We start from the raw sequence: 18994 nt of genomic DNA, 5'->3' as shown, positions 1-18994 counted from the left end.
CTTTCGGCTTTGGTTTTCCCTCGGGCTGAGGAATCGGTCCCAAGGTGAACACGGAATTCCAGCTCCATTGGTTGGAACAAAGGCGCTTCCCCACCCAAAGGTTAACGCGGCTCAGCGAGGGTTACTCAGCTCTTCCTCCAAATTCCCCTGCGCTTCTTCTCTTGGGGGAGAAATCAGCTCTGCACACGGAGATTCACGAGCAGAAACAGAGATTAGTCATAAAGATAAAGCCTCAGCCTTGTCGCCAACGAGCTGCTATTCCTGGTGCGACTCCCAGGTCTGGGGCAGGCGGAGCCGGGGCTGTGAGAACTCGGTGGGACAATCCACCCTCACTCTCCAAACCTCACCCAGGAATAAAGCAGAAAGGACTCGCAAAGGCCCGACTGTGGAGGCTCAGGAGCAAGGAACCGCGATTTCCCGGGGTGTTGGTACCCTGGAGAGCGCTGGGAGCCCGGGGGAATCAGGGGATAACTGCTGGCAATTAGCAGACAGCGTCCCGAGCGTCCCCTGTCCCAGCTAGCAGGGCTTGGGACAGATCCTGTCCCCGAGGGACACCCCACGAGCAGGGCTTGGGACAGATCCTGTCCCTGGGTGGCACCATCAAAGACTTGTCTCCCACAGGTGAGCTTATGGGGAAACTGAGGCACGATGGTTTGGATGGGGCTGCCAGAGGGGTCAGGGGTCACAGGAGCTGCTGGTTGCCACTGCTCCACTGGGAAGGTGGTTAAAGGACAAGTTTCACTGATTTTGTGTGCCCTGTCTTTGGATAAGACCCTCTGCCATGGTCCAAACACTGCCCTCCCCATGGCCAGAGCTGGACTGCAGTTCTGGAGAGCTGAAATCCCCCTGGACACTGACCCTGCCATGTCACCCCCAGCCCCCTGTCCAGCTGGGAGCTGGCTCCAGGAGACATTTATTAACCTTTTTTAACCCAGGAGACATTTATTAGCCAGCAGTTCTGCCCTGGGCAGGCTCACTGAGGACTTCTGCTGCCAACACCACGCCAGGACGGTGCAAGGTCCCTGCTGGAAGTTGGTCATGGCTGAAGGACAGGAACAAGCAGCTGGAAAGGCCAGAGCTTCCACTTGGGCTAAGCCTCCCTGTCATTGATGGACCATCCAAGCAAACCACAGAAAATGACATCTGAACACCCCACCCACACTGCTTCCAATGTGTGCAGCTCCTGGACAGTAAATAGTGACATTTTCTGAGCTGCAGGATCACCCTGCACTGGCTGCACCACTCCCAGATCCCAGAGTGGCTGCTGAACCCAGCGTGGCTTTGCAGCCGTCCCAGGACCCCAAAGGCAGCAGTAACACAAAACTGCATCCTGCAGCTCCCCTGGGCAGGTCTGGGGGCACGGGAGCCCTGGCTGGTATTCCACGGGCTGGGAATTAGCAGGATAAAGCTGCCTGGATCCCCACACCCCTCAGGCTGCCCATGGAGCCATCCTGTGCCAGCTGCCTCTGCCAGCAGCAGCTCCACCTGGGGCACGAGGTGCAGGGATCCCAGGCTGTCCCCTTCTCCCAGCCCGAACGTCACCCACTGGTGGCTGAAAGGGACACCCTAAACAGGCAAAAGCCAACACCAAAGGCACACAAATCCTTCTCACTTGCAGCCAAAGGCAGGACAGAGAAGCTGATCAGCTGCCCACACGGAGCACTTCAGACCGAACTCAGCCATTCTTTATTTTTCCTCCCTAGGTTAGGAGGAATAAAACCCTGTGAGAGGCAGGAGGCATTCCATGGGAATGCCTGAGATTTCGTTTTCTGCGTTTGCCTAAAATTGGCTTTGATCTCATCATCCCCAAGTGAAGCAGGTGAGAAGTCCGTGAGCCACCCCCACGGTGGATTGATCCCCACAGCAAACGCCTCTGCTCCACACAACACACTGCAAACCAACTTTCCCCAGCCAGCCCCGAGCATGCTTTGCTAATTGATTTTTTCTGCTCATTAGCACCGGTATTAGTTACATTGAACACTTAATAGGAACCATCTTAGCACCACTGTCACAAATTCACGGCGTTGCATAGAATCTGCCCAGGCGAGTGGGTTTTTGGTATAAAATCACAAATCCATACGCCTGCAAAAACATAAATACCCCAAAGCTTTCCAGTTAAGCCCAAGTTTAAAAATCTATTAATAACCTGAGGAGAAAGCTCCTCTGCAAAACCAGGTGCATCCAGGCAGACAAAGTAAAGAGCTATTACACTGCAAGGGAACAAAGACCGAGACCGTGCCCATACCTATATTTCATGCCCGTTTGCTTTGCGGTGGATTCTTTTAATGAAATGTGATGCTGGGGGGTAAATGTCCCCAAACTGCGAGCGATAATAGCCACTGTCCGAAATTTTGCCCGGGCTGCATTCACTACGTTCGGGGTGGTGGTGTTCTGCTTGCTGATGAGCCTGTCTTCACCATTTCTCTTCAAGTTGTGGTCCGTGCAGGCGATGGACACTTGCATCGCGCCCGCGGCGCCCCGGCCGGGTGTGGGGCGGACCCCCGGCCCCCCACGGGCTGCAGCTGCCCTGCACGGCCGGCAAAGCCCCGACCTGGGACCGCCCGGGCACGGGGGGCTCCGGGAGAGCCGCGCTGCGTCCCCGCGGTGCCCCCGGCAGCGGAACGCGAACTTGCCACGGCAACCGCGCCGGCGGCTTCGGGCTCGCTCCGGGCTGTCCGCGGCGATGCTGCTGCTTCAGCCAGAAGCATCCATCCAGTCAGGTGCTCCCGGAGAGCCGCTCCTTCATGGTGATCGCTCCGCAGCCGCTCTGCCTCGCCGCAGGCTCCGGTTTTAAATCACTGCGGGCATCCTGCGAGCGCCGGCTCCGGCGCCGCTGGACCGCCAAGTGCTGAGCAGGCACAGCCGAGCCCCGTCCCTAAGGAGCGGCAGCATCCATCGGTGTCCTTCGCCCAGGCGCTACCTCCCACCCATGGCAGCCCGCCGAGCGCTGGCAGCGGCTCCGCAGCGGAGCCGGGATCCCCCCGCCAGAGCCTGCGGGAAGGATGAGGAGGATGGCGAGGATGCGAACCGCGGGCCTCCTTTGTGCTCGGAGGGAAGGCAGGTTCTTCGGGCAGATCCGCCCGGAAAAATCTCTGCCGGAGAGGTCTTCTAGAGCGGGCAGCGATTCGGTGTTAAAATGGGTTAATGCTGGGGGAGTGGAAAAAAGAAAGAAAAAAAAAATACGGGGGAGGGGGAGGAAAATCGCTGTGCTCCGGTGTGTGAGGGAGTTAACACATTAATCCCGTGCTCCTGGCACCCGGAGCCGCCGCCCGCAGCCCCCGGCTCGCAGCAGGGCTGGGGTTAATCCTGTTCCCCAGCATCGCCAGCGCAATAAACCGCAGCGCAAAGGCTTTGAAACAAAACCGTCCCCATCCCTCAGCAGAGCAAATCCCAAACCGTCCACATTCCCACATCCCCATCCCCAGCTGCAGCCGAGGCCACGCTCCCAGCGCGGCACTGCCCTGTGCCACCTCTGCTGGGGCACGGGCTTCGGGCACCGAGGGGTCCCCCAGGCTGGGGAGCTGCTCACGGCAGCGGTGGGAGGGTGACACGGTTTGGAAGCCCCCCAGGATCCCCATCCATCACTGTCACCAGCACAGTGACCCTGGGCAGGGACAGGCAGTGGGTGACCCTGGGCAGGGACAGGCAGTGGGGGTCCCTGGGTGCAGCCCCACAGCAGACGTGCCTGTGGGTGACAGGGAAGGTGGCCAAGGGCAGGGTCACCCGTGGCCCCTTTCCCATCCAGCACAGGCCATGGGAAATGGTCCAGAGAGGCTCTCCAGACCCCAGTCCTACATCTGTCCCAGACTGTCTGGGGGGCTGGGAGCTCCTGGTGCCCATCCCTGCTCAGTGCCAGGCCCCAGGCCCATCCCCTCGGGGTGGGAGCAGCTCCCAGGCTGGACCCCCCTGCAGTGATGTGCTGAGGCACCCAGAGCAGAGCAGAGTGAGCTGGGGGTGCTGGGGGGTGATCACAAAACCTGGTTTGAGCTCAGGGTGGGAGGGCTTTGACCCCTGCCCTGCAGCGGGGGCACACCATGGTGTGTGTCCATCCTGCTGAGGAGGGGCTGTGTGAGAGCAGGGGGACAGCTGGAGCTGGTCAAGGCCACCCACCACCCCGTGTGACAGGGGACAACGAGCTTCTGCCAATCTCGCTGCAGCTCCTTCCCTGATGACTCCTTAACAGGTACCCAGCACATCCCTTTGAGGATGGAAAGCATTAAATCCGAACAAAGGCAGCTACTCTATGATATTTTCCCAAAGAGGATTAATAGTTCATCATGCAGCTGTGAGTGGTCTCCTTGGACTCACCCTCGAGCAGGGATTTGGGGGCAGCAGGACCCCGGGAGAGTTTCCAGACCCCAGTCAGTATTGCAGCAAAGCCAGCAATGGGGCATCGGGGGGACACAAGCCATGGGGTCACTGACCCCAAGGTGCCCCTCACACCCAGGACATCCTCAAGGTCTCCCTGCAACCGGGGGGGTGCAGCTGGAGCATTGCTGGCAGCACCCACTTGGTTTTGGAGCCCAGCTGTGTTTCAGAGCCCAGAGCAGGACTGGCCAACCTGGAAATATTCAATATTCCCTCTCTGATGGCCTCACACCCCCTCGCTGGGATCAGGCATTCCAAGGTGTGTTTTACCTCTGTCCCGTACATCTCTGGAGGGTTCCCACTGCAGCCAGATCTGCCAAATGCTGTGGCTTGGGGCTGGGGATGAGCCCAGGTCACTGTCCCCCAGGTCCTGGTCACCAACCCCACTGCCAGGGCTACCCATGCCCTGAGGTGCCAGGGAAGAGGACATAAAGGGACAGTCACATTCTGCACTGGCACATGACACAGAGCATCTCACCTCGAGCTGCTTAGCTTTGGAGGGGTTACAATCTCTGCACAGAATATGTATCTAAATATGGGATTTATTTCATTTCCCTGGGCAAGATAATCACTTCTAGAGTAAAACGTTGGAGTAACGTAATTCTATACGGTGAAAATCCCGAGCTTATAGAGGGGGAGGAACGTGACAACCCCAGCAGAGGACTCAGGCACGAGCCCCTGCCCAGGCTCCCTGTGACACCTCAGTGCCCCCAAATCACTGTGACAAGATGCCCGTGTGCATTTCCCCCTGAGCAAGACAACCACTCATTAAAATAACTCACTCAAAATGCTTCATCAAGCAAATGTGGTTTAACACAGCTGCTTGTGACCACCCTGTGACCCCACCAGTGGCTCCCTCCAAGTCCTGGAGCCACTGCAGCCACCCCGGGGGTCAAATAAAGAGCCACCAGACCCAGGGTGAGCAGGGGCTGTGGGGCAGGCAGCAGGACCTGTCCTGGGGCTCTGCACAAACACATCCATGGCCCCAGAGCTGTCTCTGTGCCTTGCAGGGCAGGACCATGCACACCCTGCAGCGAGCAGGATGGAAACCTCCAAAAAGCAAAAAATGCTTTATGCAGCCCAGCTGGGATCCCTGTGGGGGCTGGAAGGGGATGTGGGGCTGGGAACAGAATGGGGGGGGGGGTGAGGGAGGAGCCCCTCCCAGAGCTCCTGCAGGGATTTGGCTCCAGGGTCAGTCGGCAGTGCAGCTCTGGCTGCAAACAGAGGCAGGAAGATGTTTCTGCAGCCCAAAATATGAACATGAATCAAGGTCCTGCAGCCTGGGCTGGGTGAAACCTCGTGAGCTGCTGCAGCCCTGGCCCAGCACAGCCAGAGCTGAGCATGCTGATTGCTCCTTCCTTTTTTAAATTTCACTTTATAGTGGAGCTCCTTCAAAATACACTGCCAAGTTCTGGCTGGAGATTCTGTTTCTCATGGCTGCAGTCACAGGCCATTTACCCTCCCTGCATGGCAGGGCCTTGGGACTGGGTGGTCTTTCAGGCCCCCTCCAGCCACATCAGTCTGTGATTCCAGCAATCCAGGTTACAGCAATGATGCCAACCCAGCCTGCCTAAGCTCTTTAACTGAAATTCTTCCACATTGAGAGAAGACAACTGAATTTAGCAAAACACCTGGAGCAGGGCCCATGACAGAGGTGGTTCGTGGCCCTGAATCCCTGTCCAAGGCCAGGCTGGACAGGGCTTGGAGCAGCCTGGGATAGTGGGAGGCATTCCTGCCCACGTCAGGGGGTGGAACAAGGTGGACAATAAGGTTTCTTCCAAACCCAAACCATGTTAGAAGTGTTCTCTCTGCTCCCAGTGCTGCCAGAGCAGCCCCAGGACCAGGGAGATGCAGCAGGATGGAACAGTCAGTGCTTCCAGGCTGCAGACACATCAAAAATATGGATTTATCTTTCATGAAGAGACCTTTAACTGTGTTGGACATTTAGACAGATGCTCAGTGAGACTTTGCACGCAGTGCCCTTGGATGGAGCCGACCTCAGGAGAGTGCATGGCAGCACTGAAAACGCTGCTGGCAGTGCCATGAGGGCAGGATCCCACTCCAAAATCAGAGCCCTTGGAGCTTTTCCACCCCAAAAAAAAAAAAAAAAAAAAAAAAAAAGCCTTTCTTTATTTTATCCAACAGCCCAGACCTGGCTACACCCCCAGAGCCACACTCCCCAAACCCAGTACAGCCTTCCCGGGGATTATCCCAGATCCCTGATTTCCAGACTCCCGACACTCAGGGCAATTTTATGTCCCAGTCAAAGTTTCAGCGGGCTGTAAGAGCCGCGATGACAAACACAGCCCGGGCTCTGCCAGCTCCCTCCGTCCCCAGAGCTGCTCGGGAGCGGCTTTCCTGCTGGGATCATTCCCGAGGATCGCGGCCGTTCCTGACATCTCCCGAAATTGCGCTGATCCGGACACGGCTGAGATAAGGAGCGCTGCCCCGGAGCTCCCAGCAGGGTTTTCCTGGGATTCATCCCAGTTAGCAGCCAGGCTCCAGCCCCTCAGAGGAGGGGTCCCGCCGGCAGCAGCAGCCCCGGACCCCGCAGCGATCTGCAGCAATTCGGGGCGCAGCTAACCCCGCCAGGAATGGCTCTTTCTGATAACGCTGCTGGATGCTGGGCGAGGAAATGAGCTGCACAACAAAAGCTCGGCGTTATCGAGCCCACAGCCATCACATTTCCGCTGCTTTCACATCAAAAACTCCATTTGCATTTGTAACCGCACTTGAGGAAAACGGATCAAAATTCCCATTAAACGGTTTTTAGTTAAAAGGCATCGTTTGGAGCCAGGCTGGGGGCGGTGCCCAGCCCGGGGTTCCTCTGGTGGCACATGAGGTTTGTCACCTCCCCGGGACCCGGGGCAGCTCCGAGGGCTCCATCCACCAGGAATGGACCAAAGGTCGGAATGTGACAGCTCTGAGCCACGCTGCTCTGCCAGCACGGCTTGGGGTAAGGCTGGATGGGATAAACCCAGCGCCTGAGCAGCTGTGGCTGCCCTGGATCCCTGGAATTGTCCCAGGCCAGGCTGGACATTGGGGCTTGGAGCAGCCTGGGACAGTGGGAGGTGTCTCTGTGCCCATGGCAGGCCTGGCACAGGGTGGGCTCAAAGGTCCCTCCCAACCCAAACCTGGCTGGGACTCTGTGCTGCTCTAAACTCCTGGAAAAACTCCCATCCCATCCCATCCCATCCCGTCCCGTCCCGTCCCGTCCCGTCCCATCCCATCCCATCCCGTCCCAAATCCCCCGAGTGGTCCAAGGCCAGCCCCACCCTGGGTGTGGGAGCACCCAGAGCACTCCCAGCCCCGAGGGAGCCCCAAGGAGCTCTGCACTCTGTCAACATCACAGAAATAATCTCTTGATACAACAGGAAAGAATCAATGCTGGGACCCAGCCCAGAGCTCTCCTGTGTGACACCAAGGGTGGAACTCATCAGGGCCCAATTTAATTAATTGGTCTCTTGTCCCCGTGGAGAGAACACCCCCCCCCCCCCCCCCATAGTGCCTGCAGCCCATTAGCTGCTGGATCCGTGCTCCAAAGCAGGTAATTTAATTTTCCCATGCTATCTATTCCATTTCTCAGCTCACTGCAAGCCAGTGCCTTACATGAAGGGCTCCAGAAGTCACCATTATATTAATGTATTGTGCTACACTGAGCACTTAATGGTCTTTAAGGTCCCTTCCAGCACAAGCCACTCTGCGATTGTGTGATTAAATATGATTGAAACACTTAGAGCTGCACAAAGCTCCGCCTCACAGAAGAAGAGGGGTTTCTGTTTTATTCCCCCTGGGAGCCCCTGACACGGTATCCAGGCACTGAGCATCCATGCCAGGCCTGGAGCAGCAGCACCCTCAGGCACTCGGGGCTGCTGTGCCAGCTCGTGGCCAAGAAATCATTTTCCCTTCTGCCATACTCGTGTTCTACACTGTGCATACACAAAATGTAATTTTCCCCGTGTGCTTCACATCACCTGGTGGATAAATGTATTCCAAATAAAGCTCAGCCCAAGCTGTGTTCTTCCAGCTTGGCTGTGCTTGTTGAATAGTAGATTTTAGGCGATTATGAACATTGCTGTGTTATCCACGTGTCAAATCTCACTCAAGCATTGCTTGTAACAGCTCAGAGCTCTAAATTAACTCGTATGGAGGAGCGCTGCTGAGGTGTTGGGTTTGGATAACAAACACAGCTCCTGTTCTGGGACAGCTGGAGCAGATGGGGGAGCAATTATGGAGCAGCAACTTCTAATTCTTTGAGATTAACTGGCAGAGGCTCAGCACAAAGATGAGCTGCAGCAGACTGTGCTGTTTGGGAAACTCTTTTCCAATGAGTACCTTCCAGGAAACTTCCTCCTCTCCTGGGACCCCTCAGTTTTCACCTCTTCCTACAGCTGGTGGAGGGACTTGGACCCTCTGTGAGCAACTCAGTGAAAGCCAAGTGCCTCCATCAGTCATTATCTTATATAAGTCACCACTGCATAATAAGCACTATTAAAAATATCACCTTCCCAAATAGCATTTTCCAAAGAAGAATTTTAAGTCTTCTCCTGAGAGTCTCTCTTTCAGCTGCAACAGCATTTCTAATTATTAACGTGAGTGACACAAGGTACGAATCCCATCAGCTGCACACAGCAAAACAGGCACAAGACCTTGCTCCTGCTCCCGAGGCAAAACCCTTCACCCCCCAGCATCCCCAAAGGAATGAGGCATCTGCTGGAATTCATCACTAGGGGAATTAGCACATCACCCAGGACAATGGCATGTGCTGAAACGCAGCAGATTACCAGGGAACCATCTTCAGCCCCATTAATTTTAATGGATCCTTTCCCCACTGCCAGGCTCCTCTTCGGGGGAGGGATTGGCAAAACCCACTGTGTCAGCACTTCCTCTGCCTCTCAGTTACCAGCCCACACTGCTGCTGAAAAATCAGCATTTCGGGACCTCTGGAATCTCCTTTTCACCTGCGCAGGTGCAGGCACAGCACTCTGCTGCCAGGGCCAGCAGTGGTTCTTTGGCTCCTGAATTTTCCTTTGCTCTTTATTCACTTGCAAAATTCTCTGCAATGGCTTGATTTTTTTTTTTTTTCTTTTTTGGCCCACGAGGCAAGAGCATGATGTACCTCAGAGCAGCACAATGTCATGGAATGGATTGAGCTGGAAGGGACCTTAAAGCTCATCCAGTGCCATGGCAGGGACATCTTCCACTGTCCCAGTTAGCTCCCAGCCCTGTCCAACCCGGCCTTGGCCACTGCCAGGGATCCAATGTCATTTTAGTAAATCAAGTACAAGGCACTGTCAAGTCTTCAGATGACCTCCAGCCACTGCCAAGCACTTCCAAGCCAAGGATTTCTGCATTTCCCAGGCCAGTGCTGGCCGGGCAAGTAGTCCCTGATCTCTGGGCACATCCCAAACGTTGAACAACCACTTTTGCACTGGAACGGCGCCCATTTAATTAACAAAAAGATTTGCAAGAGGATCATTACTTACTGCCAAATCCATAACCACTCATTAGGCCCTCAGGGGAAATGAATAATTACTCCTGCAATCTACAGATTGTGTCTTTTTCTGCAGTGAAAAACGGTTCCATGTCCCCAGCTGGGGTGGGGAACGGGGGGCTGGGGGAGAAGCCTCATCCCAGCAGTGCCTGGACCATGGGGAGCAGCTCCCAGCAGCCTCAGCCTGCCCCCGTGGACTTTCCAAGGATCCCCTTTGTGCTCTCCGCAAAAACCTCTGGAAAAAGCAGCAGCCATGCCCTTGGAATGATGGAAACACCGTGCTGGCTTCTGGAGCCTTTCTGGCGCCGGGGTGAAGCCAGCAACTATGAAAATACACTGAAAACACGGGAGAAAAGGCTTATCAGGCACACACAGGCTGCACAGGGGGTTTCTCATAGAAAAGCTGCCTTTGATCCATTCCATCCTCCCCCCGAGCCCTCCCCAACACCACCGGGAGACACAGAAACAGAGGGGGCTCAATTCAGCGTGGGGAAAACACAGAGCAGTGCAGTCACATCCCAGCTCAGTGCTCTGATGGCTTCGACTGTGAAAAACCAAGTTTGGTTCAAAAGTGGGTGCTGGGAACAGCTCTGCTGAGCCCACCTGAGCCATACCCACCTGAGCCATATCCACCTGAACCATGCTCACCTGAGCCATACCCACCTGAGCCATACCCACCTGAGCCATGCCCACCTGAACCATGCTCACCTGAGCCATGCTCACCTGAGCCATACCCACCTGAGCCATGCCCACCTGAGCCATGCTCACCTGAACCATGCTCACCTGAGCTATGCTCACCTGAGCCATGCCCACCTGAACCATGCCCACCTGAGCCATGCCCACCTGAACCATGCTCACCTGAGCCATGCTCACCTGAGCCATACCCACCTGAGCCATGCCCACCTGAGCCATGCCCACCTGAACCATGCCCACCTGAGCCATGCCCACCTGAACCATGCTCACCTGAGCCATACCCACCTGAGCCATGCCCACCTGAGCCATGCCCACCTGAGCCATGCTCACCTGCCATGCCAGGCACAGCCAGGACACCAAGGCTGCTGAGTGACACAGGACCTGCTCTGCCCTGGCACTGAGCCCTGCCAGAGCCTGCATTTATCATCATTCCTAAAGGAGGCAGCCTCAAAATAAACCTGCAAGCCACAAGAGGAGGTTTTGCTCCCAAATTCGCCCCCTGCTCAGCGTTTTGTGTCGGTGCAGCATCAGGACACGTCCCTTTCTCAGCAGCTCCCAAAGTCAACCCAAAAACTTCAGATAAAACCTCTTCTATCCAGGACCACGTGGGCTGAGTTTCACCCCAGACTACAGCCTCCAGAGCTGTCTATAAATACCCCCAGAAATATCCCAAATTCTGGAGTGAGCCCCGGGTGTGCTGTGCACGGAGCAGCGGCTGCAGGAGCAGGGAGGAGGCTCAGTGGGATCACCTGCCCATGGATCAGGGATGGAGGATCTGCCAGCCCAGCCTGGCAGCCAGACTTCCACAGCAGCAGCAGGTGCGGGGGAAAAGCAGCAAAAGTGCAAATTCCTGCTGGAGCAGCTGAGGGTCAGCTGGGATTGAGTGCAGCGGTGGGGAATGGGGAGGGTAAAATCTGCTTTGTTTTTCCCACAAAACCAAGCACCTGCTTGGGCTGGGAACCTCTCACAGAAAGGTGGGAACAGCCCTGGAAGTAGCAGCAGACTGAGCCTGAGCTTGTGCGTGGCTCTGTGAGGACTTCGGGGAATTATTATGAAATAGTTTGGGTTGGAAGGGACCTTAAAGCTCATCCATGGGCAGGGAGGACACCCTACAAAAATAACAGAAATCCCAAGGAACTGAGATCATTAGGGAGAAAGGCAGGCATGGGGAAGTGTCCTGTCACCAGTGCACCAGGTAGCTGCTGTGTAGTTTGAACAGACTAAAAAAGACTAAAAAAACCACTTAGGACACCTGACACTGTTAAAGAAAGGACACAGCTGGATGCAGCTCTGTGGATCAATCTGCACAGGAAGCACAGAAAACATTAAGGCTGGAAGATATATCCCAATAAATATAATGCAGCAGCACTCAGAGCAGATGAGGACAGGATTACAGGGCAGGATTACAGGACCCCATCATGAGCCCTCACATATTTTGCCATCTAAAGATTAGGTATTTTAAAGCTTCAGTGCACAAAATGGGCCTTGCTAAGGAAGCCTGGAAGAGCAGCTATAGCAGTGGGATCATTCCCAAATTCCCTTCTCTGGGGTAGCTCTGCAGGGGTGTAAGAGGGGGCTCTGCTTGCTAGGGGTTAAATCCCCCCTTGGTGTTCAACACCTTGGACGGCCTTGGCTGATACCTGATAACATCTTCAACCTGCTGGAGCTCGGGGAGTTCCCCAGTTCCTTTACAAGAGGCTGGGAAAGGGTTTCCTGTGCTCAAACTTGTTGTACAAAATGTCCTTTGCTCCCCCCTGCCCCAGTTCCTGCGCAGTGGGAGACGGTGAGTGGTTGGCCACAGGCTGTTCCTGATTTAATCACATCTGTAATCCCTGCCCATCATCTTTTCCCTAAGCCAAAATCCTGTTTAATCACCCTGCCCGGTGCAGGGACAATGCCATCCCTCAGACCCCAGAGCCCAGGTTGCTGAACCCATTTGAAATGGGATGGCCAGAGCTGGCCAAGGGTCTGGGTGCCAGCTCCTCCCAGTTCCCACTGCAGTCAAGAAAGGGAAAAGGGGAAAGGGAAGTGGGAAAATGGGGAAGGAGAAAGGAAAAAGGGAACATCCTACGAAGGGCTGCCTGCTGGCCAGTCTCTGCATAAAAGTTTCACATTCCTAAATTCCCAGGTTTTAATTTGTTGCTTAACCAGCAAAAGTGACAGAAAGAGGACAGCACTGTCTGGGGATGCAGGAGCTCAGGGGGTTCCCTGCAGAACACCCCAAGGAGGCCATGCCAAGTGAAGTGGGTTTGCCAGGGGTTTCTGTGCTCTGGGAAGAATTCACCCTCCTGGAACAGAACCTCAGCTTATATAAAACAGATAAAACAGGAATGCAAAGCCCAGCCCAACTGCAGCAGGGGTTAACCCAGCAGTGGCTCAGGACTCTGTGACCTCCATAAATACTTTCCACCCCAACATTTGCCAGCAGCATGTTTTGCAGAAGCTGCCTGTGTGCTCTTGCAGGCACATCTACCCATATAAGATTTCCCCCCCAGGCCCTGTGAGGGAATCAGCAAGGAGCAGAACACTGGGAGGTTTTACAGCCAGAGCCTCAGCCCAGCAAAGTGTGCATGGAAAGGAGCTGTGCAGTGAACACCTCGCTGGATAACAAGGCACCAAATTTGCTTTTAAATGGTGTTTTGTCTGAGAGAAATTATGTTGTCATCAGAAATGAGTCCAGCTCATGCACTGCTGCACTTTGGGGTCTTCTGTAACAGCTGAACTGTGCTGCATGGGCTGAAGCAATGAAAGGGAAAAGAACTGATCAGCCTGTAAATGAAACAGCTTACAAGTGTTCAGTAAGTGTTTCTTGTTCACAATTCATTACTTCCCACATGCAATTGAATAAATCTTAATTAAAAAAAAAGGGGTTTCTACTGTGCTGGCTTTACACTGGACCCATGGAGAGCTGAAGAAACATCCAGGAGGCAGAAGAAGAAAGAGAAAATATCCAAGCTCACAGTCAGAGAGAAGAGTCCCTGCACTTCTGGAAGAGAAAACACCCCATGGAAGCAGCAGTGGGAACTGCTGGAACATCCCTGCCCTCAGCAGAGCCCTCTGCCCAGCCCCTCTGCCACAGGAGAAATCTCTGGATTTGTGGAAAACGCTGTAAGTTACAGCTGCCTCTGTCAGCTGTGAAAAATGTACACACTTAAAATGGAGCAGAGGTTGCAATCCATCAGCTTCAACAGAAATTAAGCACATGCTTTATTTCCCCATGACTGGTGGCTCTGCTCAGCGAGGGATACTCCACTTGCCAAGCCAGCAGAGGTGGCTGAAGGGGTGTGCAGGGGGCTCCTGCAGCCCCAGCTGCCCCCACAGCAGTCCCACAGTCTCTCATTAATTAGGTTTTTCTATGGTTTTAACACTCCCTCTTCATTGGGTTTGGGGTGGGCTATTCAACCCTACAGAATTTTTCTCCCCAAGCTCTTTGCAGGGTTCTCCCCCGGGCTGGGCAGGTTTTGGTGCAGCAGAACACAGAGATGAACATTGCTGACAACTTCTGGGAGATGCCTTTTGGGCTGGGTCCCAGGCCAGGGTGTGTCCGTGCACCAGGGCTCTTGGAGGACAATCTGGGCAGGACACTTCAGACAGGGGATCACAACCTTCATGGGAACACTGTGGACCTGCACCTGTGCCCCTCAGTGGGGGAACAAGATTTAAATCATATCTGCATGGACCAACACCGTGGAAAGGGTAAAATGAGAGAGAAACAAGATAAATGGGGATTTTCCTGTGCTGAAAAGGACACCAGTCTTTTGAAACACAACTGCAACGTGGGAGTGGGATCATCAGAAGGAGCAAAGGAATTCTCATTAAAGGGTGGTGTGTTTGCAGATCAGGAGCCCCAGTGAATGAGAGGATCTTGCTCGGGGACAGCAGAGCTCCTGCCAGCCCAGGAACTCCTCGTGCCACAGCTCTGCTCCGAGCACAGCATTCCTGGGATGCTGAGCCGTGTTCCTGGGACACTCTCCCATTTCATCCCCCCAGCACTGGGTGCTCAGCTCCCTTTCTCCAACCCCAGCTTGCTCCAAGGATGCCCAGCTGGCCCAGCAGCGCGGTGGCACAGAGCCCTTTGCATTTCTCCCGACACTGTTCTGACCCCAGAAATGCTCTTCCACAGCCCCACCCATCCCTGCACATTGTCACCAAATTTCCCCACCCAGCAGTGAGAGCTGGGACTGTGCTGGATCCATAAAAATAGCAGTCATGGTATCTTATTTCAATTTTAAGCTCAAACTAGCCACAGGCAAGGAAACCTCCTGGGAAAGCAAATGTTTCAAAGAAAATTTGCTTTTCTTAGAAGCAGAGAGAACTTGTAGACTTTCCATAGAGGACGTCATCCCTTTAAAGGGAACCTCTTTGGAAGCAAAGTGCAATGCCAGTGTCCCTTCACCCGCCATCCCCAGCCAGCAGCCCCTGTCCCCAGGCTGTCCCAGCTCCCAGCATGGATGACACCCATTCCCTTGGACACCCTTTCTAACCCAAAACCCACACATTTCCCAGCCTGAACCCAGCCAGGGTTTTGGGCTCTCGGGTCCATTTGCTCAATGAGGAGGGTGAGGGTCTCAGGGTTCAGGATCTGAGCTGGAAAATTCAGTGATTTTCCCCATCCAGGACGTGCTCAAGGCCAGGTTGGATGGGACTTGGAGCAGCCTGTTCTAGTGGAAGGTGTCCCTGCCCATGGCAGGGGGTGGGATGAGATGGATTTTTACCCTTCCAACCCAAACCATTCCATGGTTCTGTGATTATCAAATCAAGAAAGATCGAATTCAGAGTTTTAAGAGAACAGATCACACACATCCACCTTCGCCCCAAGTCACCCTAACTCTCAGAGCCTCAGAAAAATTCAAGAACTCACCGAGGCGGCCAAGCTGCTGCCAACCCACCCTAAGGAGTGCCCGGGTTGCTCCCTCAGCCCAGCTCTCCCTGGAGCATCCCCAGGTGACAGGCACGTACCTGTACCTCATGGTGCTGTCCTGCAGGCACAGCCCGTGCAGCTGCAGGAACCTCTCCAGCTGTTTCCTCTCCTTGCTGGGGCTGCGAGCCCCGGGCCAGCCAGCAGCAGGGCTGGGAGCCCGCGGGCCCTCGCCCGCCCGGCGGCCCCGGGGCTTGGGCGGGGGGATGTCAGCGCACGCTGGCTTGTACAGGTGCATGGTGGCCACCGGGGCCACCTGGCTGGGCTGGGGACTCAGCAGCTCCCACGGGGAGCAGAGCCTGGAGCCATCCCCGTGAGGATCCCAGAGCTGCCCAGGTTTTCTCGGTTTTTCTCGGTTTTTCTCCCAGACTTTCTTCGTGTTATTGCAACCAGCCCCTTCTGGTTGATGCCCAGGATGGATTTTGGCCAAGATCAGCAACCTCGTTCATCTGCTGGGACCTCTCCTGGCCCAGCACTCCAAGGGATGAGGACTGCTGGTGGGAATAGAGCACTGACCCCATTTCTCAGGTCTTATATTTAGATAATGAGAAATATTTGCTTGGGATTCAATCCAAGGCCAATAAACACAAACCAAATACTCTCACAGGGTGTATTTCAGGCCCTGGGCTGGCCACATGAACTCTGCTGCCATCTCCTCTGCAGCTCACTGGAACATCTTGTTTTGTCACAACAATCTCTCGCGGCTGGGGTTACCTGGTCTGGGAGCTTCCCCAGCATCTGCAGCCTCGTGGGGTAGGACAATTAATAGGAATCAAATTGTGATGTTAACAATGGTTTCACCACTGCTAAACAGCAAACAAAAAGGTTCTGGTTTGCAGACAACACAGAATAGCTTGGGCTGGAAGGGACCTTAAAACCCATCTTATTCCAAACTCCCCTGCCGTGGCACGGGCACCTTCCACCATCACAGGTTGCTCCAAACCCAATCCAACCATTGAACAATCCCAGAATAGTTTTTATGGTCTTCATCCCTGCAACATCCAGGAGGGCCATAATGACCTTTTCTGGCCACAGCAAACAATCCTGCCGAGGTCTGGTTCATGCCACAGAGGCAGATGTCTGGGACTCTTCTGCTTTAAAAACTCACCCCATTTCAGCCCCAAATACATTAGAAAAATAAGTTAAATAATCAAGTGATGGATGTATCATGAACTCAACTAATCCTTAAATCTTTCAAAGCAGATAAAGAAAGACTGATCCCAACCCCAGAACATATTTGAAAAGCTCATCATTCAATGTCACAGAGGGGAGTTTGGCAGGAGCAGTGGGATTACCCCATTATTCTGGTTGTGTGACTGTCACATCAGGGCATGGGTGGCCCTGGGTGTCCTCAGGAGGGTCCTGCCTGAGGATGGGGGTCCTGTTCTCACAGTGCTGATCCCATGGGGGTGCAGGGGGGATTTCAACCCAGATCTTTGCATCTCAAGGGAGGGCAGCATGTCCAGGGCTGTCCCTGTCCTGTCCCAGGGCTCTCCCTGCCTTGTCCCAGGGCTGTCCCTCCTGGGGCCCCGTGTTTCCTCCCTTCAGTGTGACTCCAAGGCTGTACCTGTGATCTCTGCTGCAGCTGCCTTTGGTTTTGCCTCCTGCCAGCTCCAGCTCCAGCTCCCTGCTCATCCATAATGCAAGGTGATCCACCACTGAGAAATATTTCTGCAAGCTCCTCTGAGTTTTTTGGACACAAGACTTTTGCTGGTTTGGAGGATCAGGGTTTGTGTGGATCAGCATCTTTAGAAACTTAGTTCTCCCAGAAGTTATTCCCCAGCAGTTTGGTTTTATGGTGCTGTTTGAGCCCCTGGGTGCCAACCACAGCCTGGTGGGCACCGTACCCAGAATCTGCCCCCTCCTAATTTTTATTGTCGTGCCATTCTAATTCATTTCTTATCCAAGCACATCTGCAAGAGCTCGGTTTGTGCCAGGCACTGCAGGCATCCCCATCCTGCCTGGGACTAGGAAAGATCTCGGCCAATTCCCAGCCGAAATCCTGGCTGCTACCGAAGGGAGGTGAAGGAAAACCCCAAGGGAGGTGAAGGAAAACCCGAAGTGAGATTAAGGAAAACCCGAAGTGAGATTAAGGAAAACCCGAAGTGAGGTGAAGGAAAACCCCAAGGTGAGGTGGAGGAGCCCTTCCCTCCCCTCCCTTCCCCTCCCCTCCCCTCCCCCGGGGTCCCAGCGCTGCCCGAGGCGCTCCCGGGTGCGGCTCCCCGGGCTGGACCAGCAGCACCGCGGGCAGTTCTTGCTGAGGTTCCCATTTCAGGGAGGGTCTGACTCCGCACAGGAGATTAGAGACTCTAATTTCCACTAATACCAAGATCCCCTTATATTTTTTTAAAGGAGCAAGATCAGATTCTGGAGGCTGCGACATTTAAGCCCGATGGGATAAGAGATGCAGCGGCTGCGGGTTTCCCCTGCCGGGGGCTCCTTCCCCGGCTGCTGCCCGCAGGGAGGGGGCACAGGGACCCTCCTGCCACCCGCACGGTCCCTGGTCCGCCGCAGCAACTTCTGAACTCTGTTCAAACAGAGCCACTGGGGCAAATTAGAAACAAGACTCAACAACCACGCGCAGCTTGTGCTGGAGAAGTTACGGGAACCAAGAGACAAGTCTGCAGGATATTCAGCTCTGTAAAGCACGAATAACCAGAAAAATCTGATTCGTAAAGCCAAAGACCTTTGTATTATCATTACTGTCGCTGTGATTATTAGCGTTGCTGTTGCTGCTATTATGATTATTATTATTGTTATTATTATTATCACGATTATCTCGATCCTGCCTGCCAGCAGCACTCCCGGAGAGCAGCGTGCTGCCCGGGACGAGCAAGGCACGTACCTGTGGGGCATGCCGGTGGTGTAGGCGATGGTGTACTCGTGGGACAGCTCGCACAGCCGCAGGTACCAGTTCATCTCCAGCTCCCGCAGCAGCGCCAGGCGCCGTGCCCGCTGCTGGGGCTGCCCGGCCCGAGCCCTGCCCTCCTTGCTGCTCTCGGCCGAGCTCTTCAGGGCTCGCTCCCTGCTGCCCAGGGACAGCACCGACTGCTTCCTCAGCTTCAGGGACTCATCGGCGCTCTTTCCCCCCACGGTGCCCGTGCGTGCGGCCAGCATCCCGCGTCCTGCCTCGGTGCCGGAGCGCTCAAATCATTGGAAGTGATTGCAGCGCGCTCCTTCTCCCTCTATAACCTCACGCCGGCCACAAAGCTGTAATTAGAGACGTGTCTGCGGGGCTTAACCAGAAAGAAGAGCTGCAACCTTCTCATGGAAACATCTGGAGCGGCTCCGGCGTGCCAGCGGCCCCGCAGCCGGGGTGGGGGACGGTCCTTAAAAACATCGCACCCGGGCACAGCTGGCCTTGGACGGGGCAGGAGGCTTCTGGAAAACCAGTCCGGCTCCCCAGCGCTGTAAACATCGAGGTGAAGTCACACGTGTCACCTTGAGGGCGAACCCTCGCCCACGTGGGCTGGCCCGGGCAAATTGCAGCACGGAGCGGTCCCGGAGCATCCCCGTGCCCA

The 18994-nt window shown here is 54.9% G+C and overlaps 1 protein-coding gene across 4 annotated transcripts in view; it reads right to left on the bottom strand.

Annotated features, from left to right (window-relative positions):
• KCNAB1 (potassium voltage-gated channel subfamily A regulatory beta subunit 1) overlaps positions 1-18590 on the bottom strand; it is a 58248-nt gene extending 39658 nt beyond the window's left edge. For 2 of the 4 annotated variants that reach the window (XM_062498945.1, XM_062498948.1), the window contains exon 1: positions 18319-18590. In XM_062498945.1, coding sequence (XP_062354929.1) covers positions 18319-18590 — 272 coding nt within the window. Of the gene's footprint in view, positions 1-2245; positions 2464-18318 lie in introns of those variants that run through there. The other 2 variants (XM_062498946.1, XM_062498949.1) reach the window with 1 other exon arrangement.
• Positions 18591-18994: the final 404 nt, after the last annotated feature.

This window comes from Cinclus cinclus, chromosome 10 (assembly GCF_963662255.1).
Source record: "Cinclus cinclus chromosome 10, bCinCin1.1, whole genome shotgun sequence".
NCBI lineage: Eukaryota > Metazoa > Chordata > Aves > Passeriformes > Cinclidae > Cinclus > Cinclus cinclus.
Note: the sequence above shows the minus strand (reverse complement) of the source record. Positions and strands in the feature narration are given on the sequence as shown.